This window comes from Ascidia mentula, chromosome 6, assembly GCF_947561715.1.
Source record: "Ascidia mentula chromosome 6, kaAscMent1.1, whole genome shotgun sequence".
Lineage (NCBI taxonomy): Eukaryota > Metazoa > Chordata > Ascidiacea > Phlebobranchia > Ascidiidae > Ascidia > Ascidia mentula.
In genome coordinates, this window is record NC_138571.1 from 15685567 (window position 1) to 15697992 (window position 12426).

The 12426-nt window shown below is 38.5% G+C and overlaps 1 protein-coding gene and 2 non-coding genes across 4 annotated transcripts in view; 2 read left to right on the top strand and 1 right to left on the bottom strand.

The window, feature by feature from the left end:
• LOC145905697 (inter-alpha-trypsin inhibitor heavy chain H3-like) overlaps positions 1 to 12426 on the bottom strand; it is a 77302-nt gene that overhangs the window by 37566 nt on the left and 27310 nt on the right. For both annotated transcript variants that reach the window (XM_082992963.1, XM_082992964.1), the window contains exons 23-27: positions 11694 to 11783; positions 11262 to 11386; positions 10531 to 10846; positions 9822 to 9965; positions 6846 to 7013 (exon numbers count right to left, since the gene is read on the bottom strand). In XM_082992963.1, coding sequence (XP_082849089.1) covers positions 6846 to 7013; positions 9822 to 9965; positions 10531 to 10846; positions 11262 to 11386; positions 11694 to 11783 — 843 coding nt within the window. The remainder of the gene's footprint in view (positions 1 to 6845; positions 7014 to 9821; positions 9966 to 10530; positions 10847 to 11261; positions 11387 to 11693; positions 11784 to 12426) is intronic.
• Trnap-cgg (transfer RNA proline (anticodon CGG)) lies at positions 7331 to 7402 on the top strand. Its single transcript has one exon. It is a non-coding gene; the product is annotated as a tRNA-Pro (tRNA).
• Trnap-cgg (transfer RNA proline (anticodon CGG)) lies at positions 8850 to 8921 on the top strand. Its single transcript has one exon. It is a non-coding gene; the product is annotated as a tRNA-Pro (tRNA).

The following is a 12426-nucleotide window of genomic DNA, read 5'->3' on the forward strand; positions in this document are numbered from 1 at the left end:
ATGTATGAAAACACACACTGTTTAATTTCAATATTCAAGCTAAATGGGGTAACGTGCACAAATAATAAACGTTTCACGTATCCCCATATGGCACAACGGCAGGAACCCGAAACTTGAGCTTGATCGAGTAAATATTACCCAGACGACATCCCTCCTGAAAGGATTTACATATGGGACCTTAGCCAGAAAAAAGGCAGCAAGATTGTGTATAAAAGGAAGAGCGTGCGACATCAGAAGCCAAACTACTCAAAAACTGAGAATCGAAGAAAGATCTTGCGCCAACTAAAACAAAATAATATTGAACATGTCAGTTACCAAGTGTACGATTGTATTATGTGTTGTTGTATTTATTGTCCTCGGAGTTTCTTGCAGCTCGGAGGCAAAGCGACATCCCAGAAGAAGGCAGAGACACCACAAAGTATTTAGCCGGTAAGTTTCACACTCTGTCTTATCTTCAAAAGAATGCTTTTGTACAAGTTTAAAAGTAAAACTCGTGGATTTTTCGAAACATGTTTAGTAACAACGACATTTTTCCTTCTTTTGCAGAAATCAACTTGTGAAAAGTTTTAACCAGGGTTGTGGAACTGTAATAAAGATGAAATGTTACCTAATGGCAAACCGATGCCACACGAGCGTCATCGCAAAACGAAGTGTCGACGAACAAGGTGGGTTTCAACAGATTGCAACAACTATTCAATGTATATAGACACATAATAAATCAACTTAGCCGTTACCACAAAGTTATCATAAACCCCGCAATAACGCTGGTGTTAATTTTTCTTCAGAAAGCGAACTTTCGACAACCGTAGCACCACAAAGGATGCGACGCGCGACAAGACGACGTCACAATGGGAGGAAAGTCATCCGCCAAGTGAAGATCACGTGTACTTTGTGCCGACACAGATGTTGGTACTGAAGAGTTGATTACAATTTTACAATAATACTCAAAACCACGTTACACCTTATGATCCAGTATATTTTTGTGTGTTGCTTTTTCTATTTATTGTATATTTTTTATTTCATTACACAGTAGTTTTTTTACTTACATTTTGATTGCTCACTGCGCTTTTCAATGATGAACAACATGTTTTTTTCAGTGTATTTTGGCCGAACCTTGTTTTTATCGTCACGCTATGCTGGTTTTGATTGCCATTTTGATATTATTTTACAGCCACATACCTCATTTGCAAAAAATGTTTTTTGAAAACAACGCCTTCTGTTATATTGTTTGTTTATTGATTGGGCGAATTGTCGCACTGCATTTTGTTGTGAATATGTACAAAGAAAATTAATAAAATTTGCCAAGATGACGCAAAAAAACTAACCTTGCCTATAATTCCCCAATCAGGACAAAACCTTTTGAAAATACCATAAGCTTTCTGAAATAGAAATCGCTACGTTTGTTAACAAACAATTCCAATATGACGCATTGTCAACATCTCGACAGTGCAACAAACAGCTCGTGCTGTTCCATTGGAAGGCGTTTGAAAATGCATAAAAAAGTTGCAGTAAATATGGGGCCCGATTCGAATTTACCGGAAACGGATGTTGACAAGATGCAAGATTAACTTGCGAGAATGTTTTTCATACAAAATGGTGGATATCTGACTTTGTTCGATTTGGAGAAAGTGTTATTAAAAAAAGTTACCAAATTGAGCCTATTTCGAAGAACGGGCCCAGGTTTGGTGAATGGGGTATTCGGATTTGAAAAAACGGGCCCCAGTTGGGGTGAAATTGGCTAAAAGTGACTGGAACCGTCCATTAAAGGAGCTCATTCGGGTTCAAGTCTCTCAGCAACCAAACAAACCTAGACTTTGTACTTGTTGTGAAGGGACTCGCACATGTTTGCTAACAAACATAAATTGAAACGCATTCGCCGTGGTTGGCACGAAACAGTGCATCTGTTCGCCTCTCAAAGGTTGACGATAGCGTGCAAAAGAGAACAATAAAAACAGAAGCGCTAGTGTTATGTTGACAAAGAATTAGAATATATAATAAATCATAATACAAAGTGCCCAATATATTTATCGAAAAGCACACTTGTGAACGGTTTGTTCAACTCCATATGTCACATTTCCTTGTAATGTTTAACGCAATCCCATCAATCTTAAAATTATGCATATTAAGGTTGATGTCATCTGTGTGTTTGTTGGCCTGAAACTTTGTGGTGAAATAAAACAACAAGAAAGACATTGGCATCGAAACTGCCGAACAGACTGGGTAAATATGGTTCGGAACCACAGCCTCTGGCGAAACCCTCCTATGTCACGGTTCTACAGCCTGTAGGAAAAAGGCTTTCGTAATCTCGATTAGTTCCAGGTAATCCTGAGTCAGATGCAGAAAGTTTCGAACCAACGACATTGGAAGCAAAACTTGAGATGTCAGTTTGTGCATTGAAATTAGCACTTTTCGTGGCATGTCTAACGGCTTTGCTGATGGCTTCGTGTAGCGAGGCGAGGCGGCATCGAAGGAAAAATCGTCCCGCTGCCTTGGTGGAGAAGAAGAGAAAAAAATGGCAGGGTGCTGACCAAGTTTTTTCGCGGTAAGTTTAAACGAAACACACGTAACGAGCTTGGGGAATACCCCTTTTAATATTGTACAACATGTACAGACCACAGATACGTCCGCACATGTAAATAGGTAGACTTTAAAGTTAAATCAAAGTATTGCGCCTTTTGGATGACTTAGCTTGCCTGCATGAATTCAATAGCGGGTGTTTTTGTAGTTTGCCTGACAGAACACAGGGATGTAATTCTCTTAAAGCCAAGTACGTTATCGGCGTTGATATTCGGTCATAGAATTTCCGCATTTTGGAAAAGGTTCTTGCACGGGCAATTTTGCGAATAAGCAATATTATTCGTTGAATAATGACGTACTTGTTTGGTGCCTTTATCCAGCCTAACTTGTCAGTAAAACAAGAACCAAACTCCCTAAGCAAGCAAAGTTACAAATATCACCTAAACCTGGTTTTCAGAAAGCAACTTGCAAGGAATTTCGAGAAGGGTTGTGGAATGTTGATAAAGATGAAATGTTACTTGATGGCAAACCGATGCCACACGAGCGTCATTGCAAAACGAAGCCTCGACGATCTAGGTGGGTTCAGCAGTCTGTTTGCCGGGAAATAACACATTAATACAAGTTGTGTAAATAAAGTGCAGGGTTTTATGATCCTTCCGTAATTATTAACCGGAGTGGCGAGGCCTCGTAAACAGAAAGCAATAGGGCCGTATGTGGTCGTGGGAGGGCTTGTATCAGCACAGTAGTGTTTCCCAAAATATTTAGTCGCCAAGCGTAGTACAACTGCCATATTTTTCTCTTTTTATTTTCATAGGATGCTGAAGTGCCCACACTTCTTAAAATTCTTGTGAATAATAAAAAAAATTGGGAAACACTGCAGTGTATTTTGCTGTTGACATTTTCATCCCAGCGTTTTTTTTCATTTAAAACCAACCTCAGTAGTCGTAGATTACGTTAAGAATGATTATGCATAATACGAACGCAGAATACAACTGCCCCCGATTGAGAAATACATGTAAAACATACATTGCAGATTACGAAATGGCGGCAACTAAAGAAACAAAAAGGAAGAGGCAAACCACAGTTCGCCGACACAAAAGGAAGAAAAAGATCCGACCAGTAAAGATATCTTGCGCCCTGTGCCGTCACAAGTGCTGGTATTAACCCGCCGTTGGTACCTGAATAATTCTCTTCGTAACCAGATACCTCCTCTACCCACAGAAGCAGTATTCGCCGTGTTGTATTTTTTTGTTTATTTAAGCACTTTGCGTTGTACATTTTATGTATTTGTGTGTATTTGGCGAACTGCCTTTATGTACATTGTTGACGGCTGCACATTTTGATTAACTTTATCAACATTTGTCGAACTTCACAGTTTTGTGAATTTTGGGGACCCCGACACATTTTAGACAGTAAAAAAAAATTACAACTTGAAATGCTCTGAATGCCACAAACGGCCCGTTGCAAAGCAAAAATCGTTACGCCAAACTTTAAATGACACTGAACCACACCATAGGAAAAGCAAAGCCATACAAACTTACAGCCAGACATCACGGGAAAAAGGGACGAACGCTACAGCGGAATTCCCTTACCGTGACGGGAGCCTACTCCAGGTGTTCGACGCAGGGAACATTAATGATTTGTGTTCATTTGGTAAAGGGTGCATGAGGCGAGTTTAAAACTAAATGCCTGCATTTAGAAGCTTAGCTTTGCTCGTTGCGTTTTCCAGTTTTTTAGTATGTTCTATCGACGGAAACTTGTATCGCCCGAAAGGATTGATGGCGAAAAGCAGGAGCTTCAACAACGTTTTTACAAGGTAGGAAGAAAACTAGCTTTGAATCAGGCAAACGACTGGTGCGTCAGTTTTTAGGCAAAAAACACAGTAATAATTATGATGTCGTTGGCTGCCCCTTTATCCTTTTGGTTGAGAACAATTAAATATCAGTGTACTCCAATGCACTCTACACAACATTGTAGAGTGGTTGTTATACCGAAACGTGTTCAACATAAAAAAACTTGGAGAAAAGTTTTCAAGACAAGGGTTGGGATGGGTGTTTTTCATTGCTAAATTGCAACAGACGTTTTTGTATAGTCAAAAAATAAACTTCAAAATCATTGTGAGGAAATAAAATGGTTTCTGTATGGGCGGAATATTTTACTGCGTCCAAAAGTGGATATAATTCGTGTGAATACAGAAAAGAACAAATAAAGTAAAACGTTAACAATATTGTCTACCACAGCAGACAAAAGATGAAACAGTATTTAAGGGGCTGTGGTTTGCGGATCAAATTGAAGTGCAACCTGATAGTGAATAGATGCCACCCAGGGCTGCTCGCCAAACGAAGCATCGACGTGTTCCAAGGTAAACTTTAATGAGTATTAGCACAGCCATAAAACTTGGGCTAAGTATATGTTTGATGTATGGCCACTGACTTGAAAAGTAAATATACTTATGTGGTTTTGTTGGGCTGCAGAGCACGGCCCGGTTGAATGGTACTTAATCAAGCAGTAAACGCCCCCCATGTCGAACTGTGGGAGGTTTTCGACACAGTTGAACATTAATGTATTTTCTCCCCTGCTTAGTTGGACTCTGATGGTTGCTATACTGTTGTGGTATTTGACTTCAACCAATTTTGGCCACTAACTCTTACCTAGGCCTTGATTGATATTACGGTACTAGCGATTGGCCATTGCGATTACGAATTAGGATAGTTTTCTGTCTGAAGTAGTTACAGTTATATTTATCTTTAATCTGACTCCGAACAAAGGGTTAGTCTGAGTTATAGATAGGGAACGACAATTTTTGTAGATCAAAATCTGTGTGAAGGTTTATATTTGATGGCTGTGTGCTCACACGGCTCGTTGGTCTAGGGCTATGACTTTCGCTTCGGGTGCGAGAGGTCCCGGGTTCAATTCCCGAAAGAGCCCTTTTTCGATGTAGTTATTCAGCCTCAGAGCGACCAGTTGAATGGCAATGATAAACATGTTTCTTACAGTTTTTATAGCTTTGCTGGTTGTGTCGAAAGCGTGTATATAAGATTTTTTGGAGAAAAAAATGCTTTTTGTCTCCTAATCGTACGATATCTAACTTTAAATAGCTGTTCATTTTGATTGTAATGGCAAAAAGGAAAAATGTTAAAAAAACAAAGAATAAAAAAATGTCTCTGTATGCAAGAAAAGCCATGTAAGACTGATATTGGCATAATTCACAACGCATGTCAAGTCAAAACCTTATTTAATTTGCAGAACCAAAAAGAATGAAGACATGCAAGAAAGGTCGCCGGATCGTTTTCCGGCGGCGTCGTCGGTTGCGTCGACGAAGAACCGTCAAAGTTAAAATAAGTTGCGCTTTGTGCAGATATCGATGCTGGTCCTAGAAGTGCAGGTTTGTAGGACATGTACTCCTCTATTTCACAAAACCAGTTGCATTCATCACTCTTTGTTCAATAATTATGACTTTTGCGTTGTAAAAATTACTTGTGTGCATTTAAACCGTATTGGTGACCTCGAACCTCGCACTTTTTTGTACGTGAATTCGCAGTATTTCCGAATCGCAGCCGAGTCGTATATGAGTATGCATTACCCTGACCCATTGGTGGCCCCGAATTTTTCATGTTTGCCACATTTATAGCCTTTATTAATCACAGCGGAAAGCTTACGTATGTGTGTATCATAGCTTGTATCACAAAATGCAACAAGCATAATACGCTGTCGATATTTCGAAACTTTTCAGCATGCCGTTTTTTCGTACATATTTATAAAAGAAGTATTTGTAGAAATCAACTTTAATTGTGTTGTATTATAGTTTTGCACGCCTGATTATTTTTACTGTTTTCTAAGCATTTTCACCTGGCCGATAAACCGCTGGCAAATAAAAACGTTGGTTAAATGTTTGTGCAAACACAAATAACAGACAAATTAGCTCACATTCCTTGCTGCAAGCCTGCACATGTTATCGAGTCAAAACTGTTTATGTTCGAGCTGCCAGATACAATGAAAACTTCGTTGCAATAAAATCTCTGTCTGCTATAATCGCCCTATTCTATACCTGTGGCTTACATTTTGTTATTCCATGGACCCCTTTAACCGATATTAAACGCTAATATCCTGTAATGGTAATTCAGTTATGTGAATATTATCGTTTTCTCGGTATGTCAAGAAAAGACACTAGGCTTTTACAAATTGAAAAAATGTTTTATACTCTAACATCCAAAAAGGGCAATTCCCTTTTCGAGTAAAACTCCCCCCCTGCAAACACAAAATTCCCCATTGGAGGGGATTTCCCCCGTTTGAAAATTCCTCATTCCGTAAAATAAAAGCAGACTTACGTGGAATACCATTCCTTCGCTGATGACGGCGATTTTCGCTGACGTATGCACGACGTCATAGAACTGGATGGTGACGCCGTGGCGCGTGAACGTCGTGGGGAACTTGACCGGCATAGTAACGTGTCGCTCGTCGTCGCGACTCAGTATTGTGACGTTGTGGGGATTTACCTGGGGATGAACAACGACTGCATTATTGAAAAAACTCAGTGGGGTCACTTTGGTTGATGCTTTTTATTTCCATATAAATTACATGTTTTGCATGGAACAGTACAAATTTAAATTGACGGGAAATGTACATTCTGAAGTGTATAGTGTGTCTGCTATAAACCAAAATACCCCACAAACGATGGGTTTAGGTGGTAACATTTATTCAAAACGCGTTAATGCTTTTCAAAAACGGGTGGAACTGCACATTTTACCCAGATTTTGGAAATTGTTTCAAAATTTAGAAAGGGTTGCTTCTTTTTATGTGATAATAACGCATCGGCTCGTTGGTCTAGGGGTATGATTCTCGCTTCGGGTGCGAGAGGTCCCGGGTTCAATTCCCGGACGAGCCCGTTGTTTTAATTGCGCTTTTAAACAATAGGATTAGTTCGGCGTTAATGCTTTGCAAAACTGGCGGAACTGCACTTTTACAAAGACATATAAGAAAGTTATAGTGTGTAGTAATAGTATTTAATAGTCTGTGGTAATAGTATTTAATAGTCTGTGGTAATAGTATTTAATAGTCTGTGGTAATAGTATTTAATAGTCTGTGGTAATAGTATTTAATAGTCTGTGGTAATAGTATTTAATAGTCTGTGGTAATAGTATTTAATAGTCTGTGGTAATAGTATTTAATAGTCTGTGGTAATAGTATTTAATAGTCTGTGGTAATAGTATTTAATAGTCTGTGGTAATAGTATTTAATAGTCTGTGGTAATAGTATTTAATAGTCTGTGGTAATAGTATTTAATAGTCTGTGGTAATAGTATGTAATAGTCTGCGGTAATAGTGTTTAAATAGTCTATGGTAATAGTATTTAATAGTCTGTGGTAATAGTATTTAAATAGTCTGTGGTAATAGTATTTAATAGTCTGTAGTAATAGTATTTAATAGTCTGTAGTAATACTATTTAATAGTCTGTGGTAATAGTTTTTAATAGTCTGTGGTAATAGTGTTTAATAGTCTGTGGTAATAGTGTTAAATAGTCTGTGGTAATAGTGTTAAATAGTCTGTGGTAATAGTATTTAATAGTCTGTAGTAATAGTATTTAATAGTCTGTAGTAATAGTATTTAATAGTCTGTGGTAACAGTATTTAATAGTCTGTGGTAATAGTATTTAATAGTCTGTGGTAATAGTATTTAATAGTCTGTGGTATGGCATTTTTACGAATATTTTTATTTTTTAATTCTACCATGCTTGGGTTACATAGGAGAAACCCAACAGCTTTTCGGATTGACAATGGTATTATTTGGCAACCTTATTTTGGCACTTTCGCCACACTAACTTTGTCGTTAAACCTTTCCCCCAAAGTGTAAATAAAAGTTTGGAGGAAACGCAAATTCCTTGTGAATCAACCTGATGTGATTTTGTGTTTATTATGATTATTACAATTCATTTAGACGTAGGGTTTAACGTTATGGCACTTATTATTTTAGGGATTTTTTTTTACCTATTCCACAAATAATTTTATATACTTTTGACTTTTATTTGCTTCCGTTTTAATTGGATCAATCACTACACGCATTCTCACAATCACAGTAATTCTTGCTTTGTATGTGACAACAACGCATCGGCTCGTTGGTCTAGGGCTACGATTCTCGCTTCGGGTGCGAGAGGTCCCGGGTTCAAATCCCGGACGAGCCCAGTATTTTTATTGCTCTTTTAAACAATAGGATTGGTTCGGCGTTGATGCTTTGCTGAACTGGCGGGAACACTTTTATCCCGACATTTGCTGGACTGTTTATTGAAAAGTATTTATATGACAGTAATTATTGCTTTGTAAGTGATAACAACGCATCGGCTCGTTGGTCTAGGGGTATGATTCTTGCTTCGGGTGCGAGAGGTCCCGGGTTCAATTCCCAGACGAGCCCACGTTTCGTATGTTCGATCAAACATAAGACCTTACTGGTCTTTCTGGAGTCAACATAGGAATGCAAATAATTCAATTGAGTTTATGTTAAACCGTCTTTAAACCAGAAAAAAGCATTTACAATTCGTTACAGACGCTATCAGGCACAAATTCATCACATGAAAGACTCTGGAAATACTATACTAGCAAGGCTAGAAGAGCCTTTCGTATTAAAAACAGTTGCGGATTTTGGTCGAAACATTGTGTGTACTACTTTCTGCAGCTCTAAGAAAAACACTTATGATAACGTTGTGTCCACGCTTCTAATTTTAGCTGAGTAAGGCCTTTTTAAATCAATCTATTAGACAGCTCTTTAAAAGATGTTTATTTTTTTTATCAGAAAAATATATTTCGCCCTGAAAAGGGCATCATCAGTTTCTGCAAAGTGTACAAAACAACGTAAAATAACTAAGTAGAAGCGAAGGTCTGCCACATAAAGGAAAGTACCTTACAAAAATTAAAAAAAATATTAAAAAAAATCTTTACTCAGCTACTACAGATACGGTATCGATCGACAGCCTACCAGGGTGGCTTGGTTCACCGATCCGGTGTTGTTTATTATTTTTTCATCGCTTCTAATTTTGGAATACATGTTTCGCTTTTTTAAGCATCATCAGTTCTTATTCAAATAGATTTCAACTGATAAATTTAAATATAAATTAAGACCTGATGATGCATAATAAAACGAAACATGTATTCCAAAATTAGAAGCGTTGACACAACGTTATTATAGTAATATTTGAAATTGATATTGAAGTTTTACTTGCGTCACGCCAAAGAAGTGTTGCTGGTCAGGGTTTTGATTTCGTGAAGTCACAACATTTTCATTGTTAATTCAGAAAAACAATTTCGACACACTTACCAGGAAGCGCAGTTTCTTGTCCGGCATCAGAATGGACAAGCTGGAAATATACGATCGCGACTTTTTGAACTCGGGTATCTTCTTTACAACCAGTCGGCCGTTTACGATCACACCACTTTCGCGATCGTAAAATAAGTTGTAAATCTGCGAAAAGAAGAGGTTGTCGTTTCCACAGCAATGACCGAAGTTTGGTAAAAAAAATCTCACTTAAGTTCAGTTTTTTATCGCGACAGGGGTGGATTCAGAAGGGAGCGCACAATAACCCTCTACAATATGCTAAAACACTGTAAAACGGGGCAGTAGCAGAATAAGGGCTTGTTTTAGAAGTATTTTTATTCGTTGATGGTGTTCTTTGTTTGGCGCGTGACTTTACACAATGTTTTTTAATGCGCCACAATGTGGATTGAATATTAAACGTTCATTCTTCGAAAAATGAAAAAAAATTGCTTTTAGAATACCGAGGATCCGTATAGGCGAAACATATATATTTAAAAAAGGAATTTCTTGGTTGGATGATTTAGCAACAATCTAGACCAGCCCTAGGAATCACTTTTTTGCAAGAATTTCAGTGCTTTTATTCCAAAGCCAACCCAAGTAGTCAGGGGGAGATCTATGCTTTTCATAAACATTTTTATGTGGTTATTTGAAAAATTTCTGGATGTGACGCTGCGTCTCGTAGCAAACCTTACTAAAATCCTCCACCACTGACCTCTCCGTCCTTCCCGTCCCAGTTGAAACACAACTTCCTATCCTGGGCGAGAGGCACGACGAAGTGGGGGTCGCCATAGAAACCGCCGGATCGAGAACTACTGTAACTATGGGAGGTCGCGATCCGATGATCTTTCGCGGGTTTTCTAATCAACTTCCTCCTCCTCCGCTCTTCTTCTTCCTTCCTGAGCTTCTCACGGAGTGCCTCCTGCTCCTTGCGCTTCCGTTCCTCTTCCTCCTTGAGCTCTTTCTCGATGCGCCGGAGGTCGGAAGGCCGTATGACGATCAGTGACGTCAGTGGCGTGACAAAATTGTACCTGGCGGGAAAGTACCACGTTAAATCATTTATGAACTTCGTCAAGTCAAAGCAGCGACGAATGTCAAGCAGTTGACGTGGAAGTAGTTCCTGGGACTGGTACGTGAGAATGTGCAATCATATTGACCGATTTAAAAAACCTTTTGATGGCACAACGAAAGTAAGTACCTAAAGAAAATGGTGCCGTCGGATTGCGTTTAGTTTTGTTAACCCATCATTTAGTTTAAACGTTTTCTCATAATTCTACAATCCTAAGCTTTGAATGAAATCTCAACATGGGTGTCCGCAGAAAAAAATCGGTAAAGGGGGCAAAATTTCTGTCTATATGTGACTTTGTGTTTCCCATTTTCCTCCCAGATAGCTAAGTATTAGTTTTCGTTTTCCAAGTCGTCCAAGCCTCAAAAGCTTATTCTTACTTGAGCGACATGTTCAGTGCTTGCTCGTTGAGGGCCTCCTTCTCGGATTCCTCAGCAATGATCGCTTGTCGTAGGATCGCTTTCACGTGAAGGAACGCCCACAAACGCTCGGTAAAGTTTGTCACCTGAAACAGAATGTTGCGTTTTTGTGAGGGTACATGCAGGTATAAGGTATCCACGCCCATCTACATACGTTTGCCTACAACTAAAAAACGTTGAAGAGTTTGGATCCAAAATTTGTCAAGTTAGGAGAAGAGGTTGATATCAAGCATCCATTAAACTGTCAGAAAGGTTTTCTGTTTTTTTTTTGATGAAATGTCCATTTAAATCAAAAAAGTTTTGCGGGCCTTAAAACCTGCCCATGAAGTAAATACTTCCGTCAGTATGCATGCAATTCTGTCTTGAACCACAGCAGTTGTATTTACGACTTACTTGATTAATTGAGCTGTCAATGCGTGTTGGTTTGTCGGGGTTGATGTCAAAATCTAATTCCCAGTCTCCTTCAAACGTTTTGCCGCTCACCTGAGGAAAGCGAATGGAGATAGTTGTGTATACCTGCTTCGAACATTAGGCAATTGCACAGTCAGTCAGTTTATTTCAGCAAATAAAACCGTTAGATCGACATAATTTTGCAGTGTATTTTCATTATTCAGCACAAATACAAGTGTCCTTTCTATTTGTTTCTCCCTGAACTGACACGGATCGGCAACAAAACAACTTTGAGACAAAAAATAAATCCCAAATAACATTTCTGAAATTCATTAGCTAACATTTTGATCGCAATGACAATGATTGTGGATACAAACGAAACGTTTGCTAATGAATTTCAGGGCAGTTATTTTGGATATATTGTTTGTCTTAAAAATTTACAAAAGCTGTAGGCTATGTTCCTAAGCAAAAATATTTACAAAAGTTTCAAAGTTGTTACTTTAAAACGAGTTTTGGGTATTTTAAATATATGGTATAGTTCATTATGTCTTCAGCTCAGTATGTTAAGTTAAAAAGTTCCTCCGGCGGTTTTCCAATATTCGTACAAGCGATCATTTCTCTTTAAAAATCTACGAATGTAAAAACGGCCGTTGGCGAGGAAATATCAGCGGTTTATGAGTAAGCGTCTGAAAACTCGACGTAAACGTTTTTGGAGATTTCATCAAAATCAAGACCT